Source organism: Zonotrichia leucophrys, chromosome 5, assembly GCF_028769735.1.
Source record: "Zonotrichia leucophrys gambelii isolate GWCS_2022_RI chromosome 5, RI_Zleu_2.0, whole genome shotgun sequence".
Taxonomy (NCBI): Eukaryota; Metazoa; Chordata; class Aves; order Passeriformes; family Passerellidae; genus Zonotrichia; species Zonotrichia leucophrys.
The window spans coordinates 30,595,011-30,616,830 of NC_088175.1; the positions used below are offsets into that span (position 1 = coordinate 30,595,011).

Genomic DNA, 21,820 nt, shown 5'->3' on the forward strand with positions numbered 1-21,820 from the left:
TGTGCTGAAGGTCAAATGCTGAGCAAGGAAGTTTCTACCTCTTTTGCTGTGCTTGTGAACTTTGCAGGTTGAAAATGGATAAGAGCGAGCCCACAGTAGTGGAGGCTCATGTTGGGGAAAGAGTCAGACTGCCCTGCACAGTGGAAGCATCACCAGCTCTCACCATTGAGTGGCAGAAAGATGGGCAGCCCCTTTCCTCTCCCAGGTGAGCTCCCAGGTGGTTCCAACTGTTCATGAGAAGAGCCTCCTCCTTGCTTTTCCTTCCCCATCTCCTCTCTGAGAGACCAGAGCTGTTGGCCGTGCAGCGAGGGCCTGTCTGGCTTTATGCTGTCCAGCCTCCTCCATCAGGGCCAGGCAGATGGAAGTTTGAATGTTGAACCCTTGAGGGAACAGCTGTGACACAGGGTCTATAAGTGAACCAGGGTTCAAATTTATTCAGTTATAAGGTTAGCAGAAAAAGAACACATGGCTAGCAAATTTGGCAAAAAACCAGCTGGTCAGTGAGCAAGGGCAGAGGTTCTCAGCAGAGAGATGTCAGACCATCTGCAGTGAACTTCCACAGCTGCTCTTCCTTCTCTCTGCTCCCAGAAATCTGCTCTAGCAGCAAGTTTTTCCAGACTCTTACAGCATCAGTGCTGGGATTTGAGGACTAAGGATTGCATTACAACCCCTGCAGCATCTGAGCTGCTAAATCTTTGCTCAATGGTACTACGAAGTTGTTCATGAGGCTTAGCTTCACCTCTGCTGGCTCTCAGGAGTGCCATCCTGACCCAAGCCCAGGCTGAGGGACACGCTGGCTTTGTTCCCCAGGCACAGGCAGCAGTCGGACGGGGCCCTGCTGATCAGCAGGGTCAGCTCTGAGGACATCGGCTTCTTCACCTGCCTTGCCTCCAATGGACGTGACCGCGACCAGCGCCGGGTCCTGCTCCGGCCTCTAGGTACAGGGTGGGTGGCAGCACACCCAGCCCGTGGGCACAGGAGGGGGAAACAGCGCCCTGTGCAGGGCCAGCGTGGGTTCCATTGCTGGCTGTGCCTCTTTGCTTCACACCTAGAGTTTAACAGGCATCCTGAGGGCAAGGGAAGAATGAGTTGTTTTACCCAGTGGTCATCTGCATGTGTCCAGTGCTCCAAGCAGCTGGGAAAAGGGGATTGATGGCACAATAAGAGTGACTCTCAGGGCCTTGTTTCTGGGACACTGATGTGGGATAAGAGCAAGAGAAACTAAAGAGATGGCTCTTCTGTGTATGTGACATGCATGTGTCCAGCTTTGAGACCTCTGTTACTTGTCCTTTCTTGGGCCAAAGTCCTAGGAAATCCACATTCCCCAGAGCAGCAGCGACACAGCCTCAAACATGCTGTTTCAAGGCCCAGGGGCTTTTAGCTTATTATGGGATGTGTTGGACTTTTCCCATGAGGGAATGCTTCTACTCCCGGGGAGAGGGTGGCCTTAGTGATGATTTCCCATCTGGTCCAGGAGAGTTGAGGATCACTGGTCTTCTGCCAAGCATCACGGTACCTGAGGGAGGGACTGCTCAGCTTCATTGTACAGTGACTGGCAGCAATGTGAATATAAGGTGGTCAAGGTAAGCAAAAATGAGACGGAACTTCTCTTTCCTTCTCTTCCTAAACCTCGTCATTTACCCTCCAAATAATTAATGCAGGGTGCCTGCCAGATATGGCAGAGACCACAGTTATCAGCCCCAACTAGTATCACTTACCCTTTCTTAAAACAACTTGGATGTTACCCAAAAATCCTGGACAAGATCCCTGTGGAGTGTGAGGGTCATCAAGTTCATGTTCCACCCAAATAAGGAGAAAATCAGACATTAAACTAAGATTTCATGGAGTTCAGAAGGGCTCTGTGCTGGAAAACTAGTGACATGAAAATAACATGAATGAAAATGAGTAATCAGAGGAAAAGCTTTAGTTGCTTTTCAAAAAACCCTCTCTGCCTAATTGTGACAGACATGTTGGACCCTCTTCTCCCAGCTTCCTGTTGCAACAGTTCTATTTACTGTCAGTGGGAGCAAAGGAGATTTAGAAGCATTTAAAAGTGAAAAGCTGTGTCCTCTTATCCTGATAGTTTACCAGGAAACTCTGAATTTGTGCAAGTGTTTAGTGAGGATTGTTTTTGCTGTTTGAAAATAATCAGTTCTGCTTTGGAGCGTTCTTACGCTCCAAACAGAGCAGTGGACGGGTAAATGTTGAAATTCCAAGGATTAGGACTGAAGTTGAAGTGGGCCATCTCACACACAGAGCTTTTCTTCTATACATAAGTTTGGTATTTGACCTAACAAAATGATGCATGTTTCAGAGTTGTAACGAAGCCCTTTTCAGTGAAACCAATTTCATTTCATTGGTAACCAGGAGTTCACAATTCAGGCAGTTTTCCTGCTGGGCACAGATTATTCTAGGAAGAACTCAACAGAGACACAATATTGCTGGTTTTTTAAACAAATTTTTAAAGGGAGAGGAAAGAGGGCGCATTGTTCACTACCCTATATGCTCATCAAGCAATATGTGCTGCTATCAATGCCAGCCAAATAAGTACTGCCAGACCACAACCTGGAGAGACGGAAAGGCACACTGGATTTTCTCTTAGTTCCTCAAACCTCAAGAATGTGTGCTAGCAGAAAGGGCAACGTCTTTGCACAGAGCACACAGACTCAGCTACCTCCCACGCAGACACTGGGCAACGGATGCAGACTGACTCAGGCTCATGTTACCACCCAACTGCAGGGCCAGGTTGTGCAAAAGATTTCTTCCTTCCTGCTGAACTTGTAAAAAATCACCCCTTTCACAGAACATCATTTTCCAAAGAGCACAGGAAGCTCCTTTAGCACCCATGGGTGGCAATAGTGAAATATTTTGTTTTTCACCACAGGAATGGAGTTCCCATGTGGGGGGATGGCCACCACATCCACCTGTCCCAGGATGGAAGCCTGACTATCAGCAACGTCCAAGAGGCTGACGAGGGATCCTACACATGCAGCGCCTACAGAGGCAGCAGCTCGGTCAGCGCCAGCTCAGAGGTGAAGGTGCTGAGGAGCCGGCCTAGCAGTGAGTCCAGCCCAGCCTTCCTGGTTCCCCCAGCCTTCCTGGTTCTCCCAGCCTTCCTGCTTCCTTCCCCCAGCCTTCCTGCTTCTCCCAGCCTTCCTGCTTCTCCCAGCCTTCTGCTTCTCCCAGCCTTCCTGCTTCTCCCAGCCTTCTGCTTCTCCCAGCCTTCCGGCTTCCCCCAGCCTTCCTGCTTCCCCCAGCCTTCCTGCTTCTCCCAGCCTTCCTACTTCCCCAGCCTTCCTGCTTCCCCCAGCCTTCCTGCTTCCTTCCCCCAGCCTTCCTGCTTCTCCCAGCCTTCCTGCTTCTCCCAGCACAGTGCCTGGCCCCTGGCCGCTATCGTGTCCATTGTGCGTGCCAGTCCAGCACCAGCCTCGGGCTTTGGGGAGCAGCTGGAGCCTCTGGGTCGTGCTGCCTCAAGAGCTCATGGACAAAAAAGCAGGATGCTGGAAACACCCCCTGACCAGGGCACTGGGAGCCTAATCAACTTTCTGAAGCCAAAATGCCATAGTTGCTTGACCAAATAGTTGGTTGCATGATTTGTAGTTGGACTTTAGACACCATCTAGCTATCTTTACATAGACGGTAGATCGAGTGGTCTGTCCTCTCCCTGGAAACTGCATTTCCCTCCTCTATCTCACCAGAGGTGTCTGTTTCACCTTGAAACTCATCTCTCCTTCTTGATGTTGGACAAAATTTAGAACTGGTGGTGTGGAGGAAGCAGGAACATGCTGTGTCTTTTGGGATGGAATAGCAATCTGAGGATAAATTTACAGCTGGTTCACCCTTTGTTTGGCTGCAGGTACTGCGAGTCATATTGTGGACGTGAGCAGAGAGTGCTTGGACCAGCCCCACCTTGCCAACTGTGACCTGATCCTGCAGGCCCAGCTCTGTGGTAACGAGTACTATTCCAGCTTCTGCTGTGCCAGCTGCGCCCGCCAGGGCAGCCCCCCGCACCCCCGCGGGTGACAGCCACCGCCACAGGGACCCATGACAAGGCTGGAGGTCTCAACTCTGTTCTTTTACTGCGTGGGACAGTTCTAGGAACTCTGCCCTGCTGGAAAGCCCACAAGGGTGAACTGAACAGCGTGTAGTGAGTGTAAATGTTCAAAGGTGGGAGACCCATCACCCTCAGGTTTATTGTAAACCCCTTTCCCCTGTATGCCTTGCTGTACCTAATCCATCTCTTAAGAGTAGTTGCTGTTATTCACAGAAACCAGATGATAATAGGGATGTAAGGATGATGTGGCTAGAGAAGGCAGATGACCAGCATGAAAGAGGGAGAGACTTCATACAAGCAAGAGAGAAGTGCCCTTAAAAACATAATCTCTGAAGTGTTTGAAGATGGGCCTGAACCATTTCAACTGAAGCACTAATGAGCCATGAACATTTGTTCCTCCAATGAGTTTTGCTGAACAAGTGCTCCTGGGGAGCACTTTCCATCTAAATGCAAAGGACTCTGGCCATGAGAAACAGCTTGATGCATACAAAATTAGTGTTCAGGTCCTAGGAGATTACTGGCTCTGGGGATGCAGCTGTAATGTCATTATACTGTAACTGTTTTATTCCAGCAGACCTTAGACAAATTTCTAGTAGGGTCACTTTGGTTTCTACTTCACTGCAATCAGCTTTGGAGTGAAATGCAGAAGGAAGGCTTCACAGAAAGCTTAAGACAAAATAGAAAACTACTTTTAGCCCTTCCTGAATGCTAGGGGTAATTTAGATGAATTATATATACCAACACTGTTACCTGTTCTGAGATGCTGCAGTTTATATGGCACTCATTCTAGGCAGGCTCAGCAGGTAATCTTTTTCCCCTGAGCCGGAACTGTGCTGTTCTGATGTTGTGCTGAGTTCGGGCAGGGGCCAATAACAAACCCATAGAAATACGTGTGTAGGGGCATTTCACTTGCCAGAACACACCTCCCAAGAATCTGCTCTAGTCTCAGTTAAATCCAGGAAAGCCTGGCTCTGCATGTGGCCTGAGCTGATGCCTGCTGCTACAGGCTAACAAGTTAGGACTTCCAGATGCAGAGCAGCTGTAGCTGAAAAGCATCCTTCATTTCAAGACCAACATGGAGTGGCAACAAGTTTTGCCACTCTCCCTCATCTGGGGCTCTGAAAATCTCAGGCATTAGGGGTGGGGAGGTGAGATTATATTATGATTATATAATGTTAAACCAGGAAAGGCCTTGAGCATCTTCTGTATCTCAAAATAGAATTACTTTTGAGCAAAAGGATTCTTTCACGGCCTTCACACTACTGTTCTACCCTAGCATCAGCCCTGACAGTCCCCTTCTTCCTCATTCTAGACTTGGATGGGTTGTTCATAATTATTAGCAGCATTACCCATGTATTATTTGCATAGATGTAGGTATAAAGGAGGTTGTTGGTATTTTGGTTTGGGGGATGGAGGATTGGGTTTTCTGCTTTTGTCTTCTTCTTGTCTTACTTTAAGGCTTTTAAGAAATGCAGCTAAATCAGCACGGGTATGGGTCAGGACTGAACACACTGCCCTAGGATGCCAACAAACAGCAAAGTCTGCAAGCAATCCAGTACAGAAGAGGCAGGTGACAGTCACAGCAATTTGGGGCTGGGTCCTTCGGTGGTCTGACAGATTCTGTTTGCTAGGAGAGACAAAAGACCTTATTTTCCATTTAAGATCCTTCAATTTGATTAGGGAAAAATCCTCTGCTGGAATGCAATGCAGACAGTACAGTATAAGGTTTGAAATTATTGGATATTTAAGAATGATGAGATGGTCCTGAAAACATCCACTTGTGTTTGTACATGTTTTTCCATTTAACATCTCAGAGCAGCACCTTTTTCTCTATGTGTCTGTATGGGATATTTTACCATTTTATTAAATAATACGATATTTGCCTTTGGAGATCAGGGACCAATCAAACACTCTGTAAATTCCAGTCATTTTGAAGCCCTCTCTGTTCCAAGTGTGGCATCAAGGGGTAGTCAGGCTCTGCTCAGGAGCATGGTTGCAAGTGGATTGTGGACGTGTCAGACCCTTTTGTCTCAGAGTAAGTAACCAGTTCTATAAAATCCCTTTCTAAGAGGCCAGAGGCCTTATTTTTAGAATATTTAAATATTCTGTGTAGTTACCTGTCATTTGAACTCCGTGGTTTATAAGATGGGGCCAGGAAGTGCTTCCTCCAGACTCCTTAGGGTGTAGCAGCCCCCTGCCTGCTGCTGGGGAGGACTTTAACACTGGAAGTGCTCTGGCTCGTGCAGAGTTGATGCTGACCTCCTTTCAGCTGCACAGCCATGGCAGTAAAGGTGGGACTGACAGGCATGCAGCTCCCTGCTGTAAATCCATGCCATCAAGTTAACTAAAGGATCTTTGCATTTCTTCTGACAAGATCAGCTTCTCCCTCTCTCCAGTACCACTTAATCACTTACTCCAGGTTTACTTTTTTATGTGAGAATCAAGATGTTAGTTTTTTTCTCTAAACAATGGGTTGTAGGAAGTGCTTATCTCCAGGGCAGGAGAAGGGTGTAGCTATACTGGGCCATTTTCAGCTTGATCTGGGGGCCCTTACTGTGAAAGATACATAACTAGCTGCTTTCTTTCCTACTATAAATGTCTACAAACACTTGTTTGCTTTTTGAAAACTGAAAAAACCATTGACACCAACTCAAATCCCATAGGGAGTGTTTGCATTACTATTCATACCATACTGAACACAGGTAAGAATTTGTAATGTCATAAGCTGCAATTTGCTAGACTGTCACTGTAAGACTCACTGTACTTGCCTGGAAATGGAAACTGCTGGCAAGCTCAAATCTGAGGGCTAACAAAGGCAGTGCTTATTCCCCTTCAGGAGTCTGACTTTTTCCCTTGTGTCTGTACTGACGTGGTGCCCGTAAGAATGTGGTAAGAACCAGTCACACAAACAGGGTAGATATCAAGGCAGTGGAAGACTGGAGAAGAGGTGAACATACCTCATTATCTCATATGGCTCTTTCCAATAGTAGGGGAAGGAAAGAGTTTTCCTTTTTGCCATTACTAAATGCTACTGAATTGTCTCTTTGTAAATATTTAGTGATAGAAAATACAGCCCTGCAAACCCAGAATCTGATGTCTTCAATAAAGGCCTCTATTTTAGAGCTTTAAGTGTTAATGCATCACAAGGATATTCTGAAATTCAGTTTTAAAGTTCAATGCAACCTAACAGGCTGTAGAAAATGAGAGGTGTTAAGATATTATTCCTAGGCTGCTAGGTAAGCAAGCAGCCTAAGCAGCCTGTCGTGTAAGGTGGATGTGCTGATCCACATCCACCTTACAAGAGAGAAGATACCCAGAAGGGCAAATGCTGAAAATGAATTAGTGTGGGAAATAAGTCTCTCACAGACAGTGCTTCTACCACCAACATTTATTTCTGTTAAAGCAGATTATAAATCATCAGTACAAATATATATAACTTACATTTGCTTGTAAGGCCAAAGTTTAAAAGTAAAGTTAAAATGAGATGGTTTTCACAAGTCACCAGAGGCAGAACCTGGACCAGCTGCAGCCTTAACCACAAGGTTTCACAAATCAGTGGGAAAAAATAAAACCAAAGTTAAAAACCTCTAAGAACTATTGACAGACAAACAAAAATGGTTTCCCAGGTAGCCCCAGGATGTAGATATGATGACAGTAAGTTGTCACAGTAGTGTTAGAACCAATAGATTAAGACAAAGAAACTGCAGCAATATATGAAAGGAAAAAAATCCATACTATATAGAATATGTAGACTGATTCCAATAAAAAACAGTAAATTCTCCCCATGGTTTTCAAACCATGACAATACTGTTCTTTAATTTTCTTTATTTAAAACTACGATATAATGACTTATTGGTTGTGATTGTTGTTGCAATATGCTACTTACAATGAACAGATACAAGAACAAGCTAGAGCCCCTTTTTCCACCCCCCAATATTACTTACTATAAGAATCAGCGATAAATCAATCTTATGTACAATTTCTTACATCCAACCCCCTTGTTTTTTAACCTTTGGCAAGATTACTTACAACTCATACAGCTTTTAATATCCAACTATTTAAAATATTCTAAATGCATAAAAATAAAGATTTTGGCTTTACTTTATTCTTTACATATAATATTCACTTTGTTACTCAAAATGGAAGCTCAACTTTTTCCACAAACCTAGCTTTTGCTAAGGTGACAACATCCCACCCATATCCACCCCCCACCCTACCCAGTTTTTCCCTGAGGGGGAACATCCAGGGCTTGCAGGGCATCAGGAGGACACAGGTACAAACATCTGCCTTCCTCTCTGTGAGATGATTGATGTTTCTGCAGAACAGGCTTTGGGACTGGGTGCCTTCCTTCGCCCCATTTGACTTCCAGCTTTCCAAGAGACGAGGGAATGCAGACTGGGGTGGCTCCAGGATTCCTTTTAAAAACTGCACATTAAATTCTCTGCGTGATTCCATCCTCCCCGAAATTGCTCCCACTTTCTAACCCATTTTTGTTTGAAGGGACCGTTGGGATTATCAAAGCAAACTGATCGGAAACAGTCCCCTCCGCTCCCTTTATCCCTCTGGCCTAATGTACAATTTATCGCCCGCCGGGAGCGCTCAGAGTTCGATCTCGAATGTTTTCTGTAGGTCACTGGAGAAGGGGTTGGTGGGGGAGGGGTTGGTGCGCTGCTTGGCCTTGCCCTCCAGAGCCGCCCACTGCGCCTCGAAGGGGTCGAGCTGCGGGCCGGGCTGCGCGGGCCTGTCCTCGGCGGCCCACTTGCCGCCCTCCACGCCGTTGAGGGCGGCGGAGCCGTTGTGCTGGGCGGGCGGGTGGAAGAAGGGGCTGGCGGTGGCGCTGCCGCCGTCGTACTGAGGGACCGACTGCTGCTTCACCAGGCTGGGGGACTGGTGCGGGTGCGCCGCCGGGGCGTGGCCGGCAGTACCAAAGACGTTGGCCACCATCTGGGAAGGTGTGATCCCGACCACAGGGACGCTTGGGGCTGCATAGGTCATCCCATTCGCTACGGCGTAGGGCTGAGCCGGAATAAACGCCGGCTGCATGGGCGGTACCACGCCCACCGGCACGGGCTGAGGCGCGATGAAGGTGCTGACTGGGAAGGCCGGTGCCGACTGGGAGGCTGGAGCTGCTGGAGGAGGCTGGAGCAGTGGCTGTGGGGCGGGGGCTGAGGGTGGCTGCTGCTGGGCTCTGACAGTCTTTGAGACCTCTTCCAACCAGCGGTCTGCCTCTGAGGGAGTACGTCTGTGATTTCCTTGGAAGAGACTCGGTGAGGCCGCACCTGAGGAGGTGCTGCTCCATTCGGTGCCTGGAAGGGAAAGCATGGACAAGTCACTAATATTTCCACTCCTCATCCTTCTATTGGTTAGAAAGACTGGAGGGTGTACACAAGAACACACAGTGACATGACTGAAAGATGCTCCCACCATTGGAAGCATCTTTATGCATCCACTGTACTGTTCTGTTCTAGGAAGACATTCTTCAAGATGAGGTAGGTAAGTGCTTCTTCACTAAAGTGGAGATTTATGGGTTTTTTTCTTCTTAGCAGACATCTAAGACTTTGGGGTACACAGGAAAGCTGCTGCCTGCACTCATAACTTGGTGGCAATGATCTGGTCCACAATCACTAATCCCCCTAACTGGGAAGTATCAGTTTCTGAATGCACAGCTCAGGACTGGTGGAGTCGGAACACAAAGGGCTGAGAAACTGTTTTACAGACAAAGTCTGGTGCTCTTACAAGGCCAAGCAGAACCTACTGTTTCACTAGCCAAGTTTCTCTGGTGCAGTGGCGCTTACACCATGACGTGAAGTAACTCAGGCTGCAGCCTTCTAGCCTATGTGCCCACATGGGTGACTATTTCACCTTACACAGTGCAGACAAGGCCTGGAGGGACACACTAAACTTACTAAACAGAAGAAATGAACCTCTAGGCCTTTAAGCAACACACTTAATCCTTCCTTATGTACATTAATGAAAAGAACACACAAAATTTTTTTGGATACACACAGACTCTTTCCCTTTTATACGCACAAATTTGCATACAACTTCATTACTTCCTTTTTAAGCACTGATTTTATAAAATGCTGCCAAAATAAGACTCAGTCCAGTTACAGACCTAGCACCAGTAAATTCATCGCTTCCCTCCATCCACTCGTGCAAAACGCTACTACTTCCAGCTTTTGTTCCTGTTCCTTCCACTTGCCATTAAGGGGCACTGACAATTGTCTCAGGGGCTCAATTATGCTTTTGATCCAAGTTCTTATAGCAGTGCACCGGATCTACTTCCACTCTTACCAGCGACCACGGCCGCAGCTCCAGTATTAGCAGCAGGAGCATGAGCCCAAGGATTGGTTTCACGAACTGGCATAGCTGTGGACACTACAGCAGCTTGGGATGGTTTAGCAGCAAGCACACAGAAGGCAGAGGCAGTGCCATTAACTAAAATGGGAGCAGACAACATCAGTGCGATTAATTCATGCAAGGCATGCACGTGACTGGAGTATTAGTGGGCTGGGTCGTACCTATCCACATACAACACTTTTAGACACTTCCACATGACAGGAGTTCGGGTAATTAGCCAAACTGGACTGACAGCCAATACAGAGTAAATCTCATTTCACCAAGCCAACACTTGTTAAAAGAATCATGGGATGGTGGATTTTGATGTCCGTTAGGAGGCCTTGAGTTCTGATGACTGACTGAAGTTAAATTTGTTGTTCCTATAAGGAAGAGATATGGCTCACCAGTAGTTATTGTACAGTTAATTTTAGATTAAAAAGAACAACACTTTGTAGATAAAAAGTAACAATAACTACATTTAACATGGAGAGGTTCTTTTTTCACACAACTTCTATTAAAGCATAGCAGTGAAATGAATACCAATGGCTGCTATGAGTTCTATAGCTGGCATTTTCCCACAACTTATCTAAGAATTTGTGTAAAAAACAGTAATTGTGGTAGCACAAAATCCCTTCCCTTGCGAGATGTGGTTCCTGTGACACACTCCTATGCAGTTCAGGAGGCAGAATGATAAAATAGCCATTACCTCAAAGCCAGTTCCTTTTAGAGGTAACTATCGTGTGGTAGGTGCATGAACTTATTGTTAAAAACAAAACCACAGAAAAATTAAACAGACAAGATGAATAAAGCAGGATGCATTCACCCAAAATACTGGTAACAGGACTTGCACAAGAAATTAAGACCATGTGTTACTAGAAAGCAACATTATGTGCATTCAAGCCTCATCCAGCATCCAAAGAAATCACAAACCTTGAAAGGCAGGAGACTGTGGTGCAACTACTGTCACTGGTTTTGTCATGGGGGCCGAAGAGAAAGGATCTTCTGATGGTGTGCTGAAAGCACTGGTGATCTGAGAGCACAGGGCACTAATGCTGTCTGTTTCCCCTTCTACCTCTGGGACTAAAATGTAAACAGAATTCATTAAATTGAAAGTTTAAAGGATACAGAAACAATTTACAACTACCAATGTGAAATTGAAATATAATTAGTTCCCTTATGTCCTACATGTTCTTGCTACTGATTTGCATGACAGCTTTTTTTTTTTTTACATTAGTGTTGAAGATCTGGCTTGAAATAGAACACCACATTAATGTATTTTGTGATTAAGTCAAGAGGGCAAGGAGATCACTGTTCCAGATTTAAAGGATGCTGGCATCAGAAAATAAAAAGGGTTTTCTACAGTTTAAGTAGAGATCTAAATCTTTCAGTATTAAAGTGCTAAACTTCTCAAAGGTTTGGCTCTAAGATTTGGCATTCTGTGAAATGAAAATACTTATGATAGATTTAAGTGTTCCAACAACATACTTGTACAGTAACTACAGTAACTTTAAATGTACTGACAGTAATGCACAGCAGCAAGTTCAGTCTAGAGTCAGTGCTGGTTGTTCCAGTTCAGTGGTAGCTGAAATCCCCAGTTCCTGTGCTAGAATCATAAAAGCAAAAGCAGAATGCTCAGATAAAATGGATGCTCAGTTTTAAACGAAGCATCAGTATCATGTGGATAATGTAACATCTGGAGTAAAGCTGCCAGCTTACCAGATGTTCTCATTATTACTAATGGCAGTGTTTTCCAAAAGTACCAATCATCAGTCTGTCACTGCACAGAACTGACATGAGCAGGCATAATCAAGCACAAAATAGTGTAAGAAACATAAAATGTCTGCACACAACATGCACCAGATCTAATATTCAGGGGGAGGCATGCCCAAAAATTGATTCTTTGAGGGATATTCCAACACAGTGCATGCAGTGGGACGGTAAGCAGCACTGGCAGTGGCATATATGGGAACATGCATCAGAAATGTTCTGAATCACGAAAAATTGGGATTGTGGTGTGCTCAGTGACTGTCACTACTGAGCAGTGCACTATTGCTGTAAAACTGATTGGCTCAGTGCTGGTCTTAAAGCACAGCTAAACAAGGATTATGAAAGAAGTCAGACTAAGGATTTTTGTTGGGTTTGTCTTTGCCACACTAACTTTTGCTTCAAAACTTAGAACCCTAAACCAGCTCTGTTGCCAACTGAGAGTACAGCTGGCCTGAAGGATAACACCTAGCTAAGGGAACTCAAGGACACTATGCAAGATAAAGAGCACCCCAGGAGTTTATGTTAGGATGACTTTTAGAAAACCCCACTATCACCATGTGAAAACTGTACCACGTAACACTGGTACAGCCAGCTGTGCCATCTAAACAGGTAGATTCTCTTAATGAAATGTGAAGAGCAATTTCATTGCTCTCAAAAAGAATTCAGACAGACAGAAGGACAGACTACAGAAGAGCATCACATGATCCCAAGACAAGTGGTTAAGGCCTTGAAGGGATTTGTGTCTCAGAATGCCCTGACAGTAAGTGGAAGAACTGGTTCAGTGACTCAAAGGGAAGAGCCAAACCTACTAATTCACCAACACCCATTTCTGGAACACCTCAAGCTGTGCTCCAATACTTCAGATAGCAATTAGAACTGTTTTCTGCATGTGAACCCCACATTTGAAATTCTTGCCTATTCCCAAAGCAGAAATTTTCTGACATGGTGATGTTCATTCATGATAAATGATCAACACGAGGCAGGAAGAAGGATTTACCAGAAAATAAGGAGTTACTTCAAACCACAAAGAAAGAAAGAAGGGAGAGATGATTTAAGGCAATGTTTCACTGCAACCATTTAGTTTTACCTGAGTTTTTCATGGGGAAATCAGTCTTCCTTTGCACTGTTGAAGGCAGCTCATTTATTCGCAAAGACAACTGGCGTTTAAAAGGAGACATCTTTTGGCTCAGGGCGGGGAAGCCCCTGAAAGAGCCTTGCCTGGCAAGCTGCTCGATGGGCGCGTGCCGCCGCGGGATCGCGTGCGGGTTGCTCGTTTCCTTGTCCACAGAGGCGGCGGCTTCAGCCGTAGGAGAGGTCGGCGAGCCAGAAGAGGGGGCAGCATTGTTTGGTGCAGCACCTGGTGCTGCTGTTTTCACTTCTGTTTCAACTGCTGGAGGAAACAGGGTGAGGTTAGAAGAGTACAGCAAAGTACTGCTCAGCTGCCTACCTGTATTCCCATTTGTTTTGAAAAGAGAAATTGCAGGAATTTGCATAAGTAGTACTCTTGCAAATGAGTTTCTAATAGCACAGCAGAAACACAATTTCTGTATACCTCCATTGCCTTCACCACATCACCTGACACATATCAAAGCCCCACAGCTTTCTAAGGCAAGCCACTCCCTAGAAAGAATGGCCTTACATCTGTATTCTTTCTAGCTGCTCCTGAGATCCCAGCTCCAGAAATACTTGTCATTCACTTATGGTTAAGACTGAAAAATATACTGTGTATTTGAGAGCTTTACTTTGTCTCATACAGAACCATGGACAAAATATTACCACCAACTGTATGAAGTGAGCAGCACAACTTAGCAGCAGCAAGGAACAGAACGCAGCTCCAGGACCCTCTTTTAAAAGCCACCCTCCCAGTCCTGCAGAATTAGCAGCAGCAGCCAGACACACTGCACAAGCTTTTGCAGGCCAAAGGTAGCAGCAGCAATTAACAGGCCGGGCTGCAGCTCTCAGCTCCTCCAGGAAATACAGCACAGGTAGAGGGGAATGTGCTGCAAGGCAGATTCAGCCTCTGAGCTGACAGGCCTTGCTAACACCAAACACATTTGCAAGGAGTTCCTGTGTCACTCCTGTACTGAATTTAGCTGCAATGCTACAACTCAATCATGAGTTAGTTGCAGTGGAAGATCCTCCAACTTAAAGTCAGCTGCTTCATTTTGCAGGGCTCTGCACAGCACCACAATGCTCCTGTCAGACAGGCCTAATGGCAGAAATGTAGGATTAAGATTTGTTTAGATCATGACACTTATGATTAGAATTGCAATGGGGAGATTTTTCCACCTCTAGGAAAACTCTTTCTCACTCATAAATGAATTGGCTTTGGGGGCAACAAACACAGTTCCATCAACACAGAAGGACAATATCCTATTTTACCTATACTGTTTTCCAAATATTTTAGAAAAAGCAATGACTTTTTTTTGACACATCAGCAGAATAACTAAAAGTCTGGTAAAGAGAGGAGTCATACTAGATATTTCTGAGGAGCTGGAATGGTAGGAGGAACTAATTATGTTGTCTTGTAAGCTTCAGTACCCATGAGTTGCAGCTGCTCATTCAAGTGAAACTTTTCTAATCAGTCTTTCTTGGAAAGGATTTCACACACCTTCCCTGAGTCAAGACTTTGACTCATGCCCTCAAGTAACAAAGGCCTTGTGTTTAAGCTTCATTTAGCACATTCTGAAACTAACGTATGGAAACAAGCAGATGGATGATGAAAACAAAGATTAAAGTTTTACAATCAAGAGGCAGCATAAAACTTGCTGTGAAATCCTCTGAAACAAAAGTCTGACTTCACTGTGAAGCAGGTTATAAACAGTATTTATAATACTTTATTTTTTGTTAGCTGTAGAACTCCAGGCTTTGTAATAAAACTTGAGTAAGAAGTTCTACTTTCACCTAATTTCAGAACACTTTATCTCCTCTCAAATCAGTTAGTCACTAATTTTGAATATAATTAATAGTCCAACACCTGTGTGTTTTATGGGGAGGGAGTGGATATTCTGGATTTTTTTTTGGAAAGCATTCTGTAATTGATCTGTTCTTCCTTCATGCAGTACAGCTGTATACATACAGTCTGTAACCTACCTTAAAAATCAAGATAAAAATACATTCTTTTCTAAGAAAAATGCATATCATTTTCAGTTAATTTACCACAAGGACTAGACTGCATAAATTATTACTTTCTGTCTGGCAAGCTTGTTGTATTTTTTAAACAATTTTCTAATAAGGACTTTTAGTATGGTACCTACCGTGTTCTCTGCCATAAAGCAGCCTGACAAAACAAAGCAGAAGCAGCTTTCACATATGAAGCCACCTGCACCTTTTCTAGAAGACGTGGGAAAATACTGAGTGAATCTGGGAACATTTTCCATCTTGTGAGCTGACAATGGCCTGGGAATCTGATTAGAACATATTAAGGTTCAAGAGAGGGAATGCTGTAAGGACACTGCTCAGCTTCAATCCTCGCAGAGCCTCGGTGCTGGCTCTGCCCACTGCAGATGATTGTTTAAATTGCATCCCGTACCTTTAGCATCCGGCATCTGTCTCATAATTTCCTCTCTCTCTGCTTGTTCAGTGGCTGTGGTGACCCTGAATGACCCCTCTCTGGTGAATGTGGTTCTGCTGGCATCAAAGGTGGCAGTCACTCCACACTCCTTCTCTCGCTTCTGCTTTCGCTCCAGGCACGCTGCAAACGCACAGCCCACGGCGTGACTCAACCTTTCCCCCTGCACAAGACAGCATTGCATCACAGTGACTGAACAGAAACACACATGTGCTTCAAGCATCACAAACTGAAACCTGCCTTTACAGAACAAATTAATTAAGGCATTAAAGAAAACGATTTTAATTGTATTTCAGCCTTAAACCTGGCACACAGACTCCCAGGTAATAATGCACAAACCATGTTCAAGAAGGCCACCCAGGAATGAATGAGATTGTTGCACGATCTGTTTAGTTCAACTGCTACTAAGATGCCAGTGCAATAATGTGCCTGCACCTATCCCTTGCCTCTAGATACATCTGTGCACACAGAAACTCTCATGAAGCTATCTTAAGGAGAGAGTCCTAAAGCACAGGTAAGTGCTGTTCTTGGAGAAAGTTTACAGAGGGCTCAGGGTGACTCTACTCTTGCACCTGTGGAAGTTAAAAGTACAGTGGCGACGACTCACACCTCTTAATGGTCCTGACCAAGTGCACATGTTAGATTTAGGAGTGCCTAATGAAAAGCACTTCCATTATTCACCAGGTCAAAAGAATCCACTATCCAATAACTGTAAAAAGGAAATTCAAGTCTGAGGAAGTGTAGCAACCCGGCTGATACAGCTGCCACAGTTGAATCAGAGGCACTACTGCTACCAGTAGCTCAACTCATTCATCATCATCAGTAAGTGAACTGACCTGTTATTCACAGATGAAAACAGAAATGTTCCAGCTGTAATATAAATTTTACTGGGAATTTCTAAATTCATTGTCTAAAGAAAAATGATAAATTATCAAGCACCATTGCTCTAAACATGCAGCTCAGGGGACTTCACACAGTGAATTTGCATGAGGTTTCAAGCCCTTTGTACAACATAGGCAAGATTCAACAAACAGCAGAGAGAAGAAAAATCAGGGAGTTAAATAACTTATCTAAGTCTACACAGCAAGAAACTGATTTTAAACCTACTCAAAATATTGTTGTCACTCAGAAGGAAATAGAATGCTAATTTAATTCAGTTTAGCTTCATCTCTTAACATTCAGATGACTTTTCATTCAAGATAACACTCATGTACAAGACACTGCATTCACAACCAGTCTGTATTTACTCACTATGATTTTATCCTGGAAAAAACTGTCATTGCTGTTTCAGTTTTTGGCTGTAAACATTTTCAAATGAGAAAATTTTCTGTCTATTCTTAGAAGAGTAGTTCCCTTCTGCTGGAGATTATCTGAGGCTGACTGCACTCCTTTTACACACAGGCTGAGCAGCATTTCTCTCCATAAGATGGCACGACAGAGGGATGGCAAATATTTCAGATGCAGGGAATTAGAATTAAAATAATTTACAAGGAGTAAGTAATATCTCAGTTGGAGTCACAACATACTGCACTATCCTAGGTAGTCACATTTCCTGCCCTTTATTTCTAGCTAAGAGCTGGGAGAGCTGCCCCCAGACCATCCTGAACTCACCGTGTCCTTCACAGCCATGAAGCAGTGGCAGATCCAGCGCCTCGTTGTGCCATCCCGGCAGATGTACGAGAACGCCCGGTCAAAGTTCCTGTCTGGAGCGCAGAAAGAAACCTTCTCTATCGTCTGATCGACTATGAGATCCTAGAGGGAAAAAATCCCCCCCAAAATACAAGAAATGTGAGGAAATACGGCACTGAACACTCGAACTCAAGCCATTGTCAGGTGTAACGGCACAAAAATGAGTTATACTAAAAAGGGGATAACCTGATGAGGCTGTAATTATTAGTCATCAGTTGTCATTCAAAATCAAAACAAAAAGAAGAGATGACATTCTCCACCATCCATCTTTGGGACCCAGTGAGTTCCTATGAGCTCTCTGCTGGACTGTGGAGGCACATGCAATTTTATTTTCATAGCAGCTCCATAGTCTTGCAACCAGAAAGTCTTCACTGTTGTTAAAATACAATGCTGAAACCTGGGGGAGAGGTCTGCAAGAGTGAAAAGTCTTGCAGCTGCTACACAAAGAGCAAAACTCCCCTCCCAGTCAGCTAAGCAGGGATGCTAGAGAAAGCACCAGCAGCACTGGTAGCACCAAATTCTCCCTATTTAATCCCATGGATGGGAGAAGTGTTTCTAAAAAGGAGACAGTACAGTTAAAGATTATGCCATCCTCATCAAAAATTAGGTTCCTAGTATCTTTTTCCAAATAATTTCATTTGCTTGGTGACTAGTACTTGGCACCTCTGCCGATGTATTCAACCACCAGGAGGCAATAGTTTATTTTCTTTTTAAATCCTATACTTTTAATTACCTCCAGAGTCTGCACAACTTATTAAAAATCAATTTGAAAATATTACATATATGCAGCAACATTTCTAAAAATAATACATGTATTATTACTTTTACATGAGGCAATCAGTAGACTGAATTCTTTCACATCAGTATGTTCGTATTAGAAAGTGAATTCTTGAGAGGCAGCAACTTTAGCTCTGATGAGCCATGCACTGCAGCAGCCCTGGAGAAGTCTAACCACAAGCAGATATCTGACAGGCAGTTGTGCTCCAGAGGGATATGAATTACATCTGTTTGTCAGTGTTGGCTTGGAGAAATCATCTTTTAGGTTGACCAAAGTGTCAATTAATATGAACATAAAACAAACTATTTCACACTGACAAGGGTTAAAACTGTTCTCACAGCCATGCCATCTTTTAAAATTCTAGTGCACTTGTAAGCTTAAAGCTCTTATTTCTAATTGTCTACATCTATATAAAACCAAGAATCATTTGCTCTTACTTGGACACATGTGCCTTGGTGGTACACCACATGCTAATTCATAATAAAAATTGTAATTTTACAATAAAAATGTAAAACAATCTAGAATCATGCCACAAATATATTAGTTTTCAACTTCAGACCAACATCTTTGATATTAAAGATTATTAAATTTGATATATGCAGTTACTATTTAGTTTGAGTCTGAAGCTACAATCTCCCTATTTAATTTACTCTCTTCATTGCATTTCTGGAAGCTCTTGTTCATTCAGATCCATTCTAGGATTTGGATGCACTGAAAATTATATTGCTTGAAACATGTATGAGAATTTGCTTATGCATTACTATTGCAACCTTTTGCAGTGGTGCAGGAAGAAGTTCAGGGACCCTTCAAGTTCACTGCCAACAGAAGTCATCAGGAAAACCAATGCTTGTGGTAGTAGATGCAACAAAAAATATTTCAAGCTTGTGCTACACCTGCCACATTTTACAAAAAGTGTCTTGAGAGTACTGTGGAATTAACTGGGAAAAATCTTAGCAGGTGCACATATGTTTACAAAACAAGAAATTATTAAACCAAAATACACACTTCAGTCTTCCTTTCAAATACCAACATTTGCAGTAACAAAGATTGCTGTCCATTTAAAGATATAGCACATACATTATTATAGAGAGATTTTAATTTTGCCCAGGGAAATCTAACCTTTGTTTTCTCATCTACAACTCGGAGTCCATCCGCTGAAACCCACAGGACTGCTTTGACGGCTTTCTTCCCAGACTTTCAAGAAAAGAAAAAAAAAAAAAAAAAAAAGGAAAGAAAAGAAAACAAAACAGTTTTATGCCAACAGCCAACTGCCTCCCGCTTCCCCTCTTCAAGAACTATAACATTAAGTGTAGATGAGGTCCATGGTCAGTAGGGTGCCCAAAGCTCAATCCAAGTTGCAAAACATTAAGAGAACCAAGCCAAAGCCAGTATTTCAGAAACAGCACGTCGTGGGGATGGGGAGAGGGCACAGGACAGGTGAGGCAGAAGTAAGGTGTACATCCACTGACAGTAAAGAATTCAAGACTGACCAAGTGGGTGAAGAATTCCACTAGAGTCAGAAGACACTCATTCATAAGGAGTTACACCACAGGTAGCTTCTTCAGCACAAGTTTAAATATAGGAGAATTCTTACCTGATATTTCCACCAGCCCTACCCTCTGCCCCAATAGTCCCATGGCAGAATCATGGCATCACCTTAAACCAGTGTTAAAAGCACCCCAAAATCATCAGGTACTGTGTAGCTTATTATGCTCATAAGCTTAATGCTAAGATCAATCACCCAAATATGTTTCACTAATTTATTAAGACCTAAATGTCTTATCTTGGGAGAGAGGTATAAAAATAGGATTTGTTAACCCTTGGGTGTGTATCTGGAAAAGCAGCGGTGTGTGGCAGGCGGGCGCAGCGGAGAGGGTCTGGCTCCTGTCCAAAACCTGACTGTGGGAACCTTCAGCTGCTGCAAGCTGAGTAAAAGTGGGAAACACAGGAAGGCTTCAGGAGCCATTTAAACTACAGATTCTTTCCAGGCTGTTTACTTTTCAAGGGAAAGCTACAGAAAACAGTACAAACACAATATTCTTCTGAAGCTAATTCGTTGAAAAGAAAATAGGTCAACGTAATTTTACTGGCTGTTACAGAAAACTACTACTAGAAAACGAATACAGTTTCTTTTAGCCTGCCTTGTCACTTTAATTCACAATCCCCCTATTTTAGCCAGTTATTAAAATACTCTTTATGTGTTTTGAAGCACTGGGTTTACACAGTTTGTGGTTACTAATGGCACCCACCAGAAAATCACTGCAGGGAGTGAAGAAAGCAACAGGGGGGGGAAAAATATGAAAGGGTTTTAGCTAGTGGCTTCAAACTAGAATTGAAACTATTTTATAGTTTTTTAATAGCTCATTGCAGATGCGAATACTTTATATTCTTACAGCAAGTAATGGAACAAGAACACATTCTGGCATAAGCTACTGCATGTTCCAAGTCTGCAATACCAATTTTAACACTGTAAGAATGAAATATCTTGGAGTGAAAACTCTCCAATTATATCACATTGGTTTCATTCTCAGAGAAAGCAGCAAGTGTGAACAAAAAGGTGCTGGCAGAACTTCTGTTTGTTTTTTGGGGAGGAACTATCTGTCCCAATTTCGGAAGCAGCAATGACATCTTGAGCATTTTCAAAAAGCTTGGTAGGAACAGAGAATGGCACTGACTTGCACAGAAGAGCATTTAAAGAAAAAAAGAGAGAAAATAAGCACAGCATGAAAGCAAGCTACAGAGAAGTGCTTGCAGAAGCAAGTTTCTAAATGACCATCCAACTTGTTGGATACCCCAGAGAATGTTTAATTCAGATTCTGGAATGCCTAACAGAAAGAGTGCAATTCATAACAGAAGATACATTTAAATTTACCACCATATGTGTTAGAAAATATTGCATCATATAAAAGGCACTTCTAATATTTTGTTTTAAGAGGCAGTATCAATACCCACAAAATATAGTCTGTCTTTTCAATGCTCAGCTAGCTTCCACAGCCTGAAAGTCCCTATTAATTCCAAAACAAATGGTCTGTCTCCTCGAACTGTTTTAAAAAGAGTATTGGTTGTTTGTAAGCCATAAGTCTTAAAAATCTTTATTTCAAGCAAATACAAACAATGAAGAGAGGATAATGCCTACAGGTAACTGCTTTAATGTTTAGACTGCCATCATTAGATTAAGAGATACACATCTTTCCCCAGCAAACAATAAAAACCTTGTCCCTACAGAAACTGTGGACAATTCCTGGAGCTTGTATTAAAGCCAGGTTTAACTGAGCTGGGTACTTCGTAAAGCAATGCTGATCTTCAGCAGAGCTACTCCTCACTTGCTATTTTACCAAATGAGGATTTAGAAATAGTTAACACATGAAATTCATGTTTCTCAGAATAAAATGAGAAGGCTGAAGAGCTTCCTACACTCTCTTCTCCCACTGAAACATTAGGTTCCACAAGCAAGATAACCAAAGAGTTTTCTTTTTTTATTAGTGTAGCAAACTCACTTTAATCTCCCAATTCCTTCCTCTATATTTATGGTGGATGCAGTGCTTTGAAAGGGCTTATCCTTAGAGTCTATACCCCAAACCCACTGCTACTACTGCTGGACACTGAATGATTTCTACATTTT

At 43.5% G+C, this 21,820-nt stretch overlaps 2 protein-coding genes across 24 annotated transcripts in view; one reads left to right on the plus strand and one right to left on the minus strand.

Annotated features, from left to right (window-relative positions):
• Nucleotides 1-8,600, plus strand: part of PAPLN (papilin, proteoglycan like sulfated glycoprotein) — a 51,241-nt gene extending 42,641 nt beyond the window's left edge. For 4 of the 6 annotated variants that reach the window (XM_064713790.1, XM_064713793.1, XM_064713794.1 and 1 more), the window contains 5 exons: nucleotides 68-205; nucleotides 811-938; nucleotides 1,475-1,583; nucleotides 2,885-3,060; nucleotides 3,857-8,600. In XM_064713790.1, coding sequence (XP_064569860.1) covers nucleotides 68-205; nucleotides 811-938; nucleotides 1,475-1,583; nucleotides 2,885-3,060; nucleotides 3,857-4,023 — 718 coding nt within the window. In that variant the 3' untranslated portion in view covers nucleotides 4,024-8,600. The remainder of the gene's footprint in view (nucleotides 1-67; nucleotides 206-810; nucleotides 939-1,474; nucleotides 1,584-2,884; nucleotides 3,061-3,856) is intronic. The other 2 variants (XM_064713791.1, XM_064713795.1) reach the window with 2 other exon arrangements.
• Nucleotides 7,429-21,820, minus strand: part of NUMB (NUMB endocytic adaptor protein) — a 92,143-nt gene continuing 77,751 nt past the window's right edge. For 10 of the 18 annotated variants that reach the window (XM_064713807.1, XM_064713806.1, XM_064713796.1 and 7 more), the window contains 7 exons: nucleotides 19,318-19,392; nucleotides 17,343-17,483; nucleotides 15,693-15,894; nucleotides 13,248-13,550; nucleotides 11,324-11,473; nucleotides 10,349-10,492; nucleotides 7,429-9,360 (listed from right to left, as the gene is read on the minus strand). In XM_064713807.1, the coding sequence (XP_064569877.1) occupies nucleotides 8,654-9,360; nucleotides 10,349-10,492; nucleotides 11,324-11,473; nucleotides 13,248-13,550; nucleotides 15,693-15,894; nucleotides 17,343-17,483; nucleotides 19,318-19,392 (1,722 nt within the window). In that variant the 3' untranslated portion in view covers nucleotides 7,429-8,653. The remainder of the gene's footprint in view (nucleotides 9,361-10,348; nucleotides 10,493-11,323; nucleotides 11,474-13,247; nucleotides 13,551-15,692; nucleotides 15,895-17,342; nucleotides 17,484-19,317; nucleotides 19,393-21,820) is intronic. The other 8 variants (XM_064713813.1, XM_064713812.1, XM_064713809.1 and 5 more) reach the window with 4 other exon arrangements.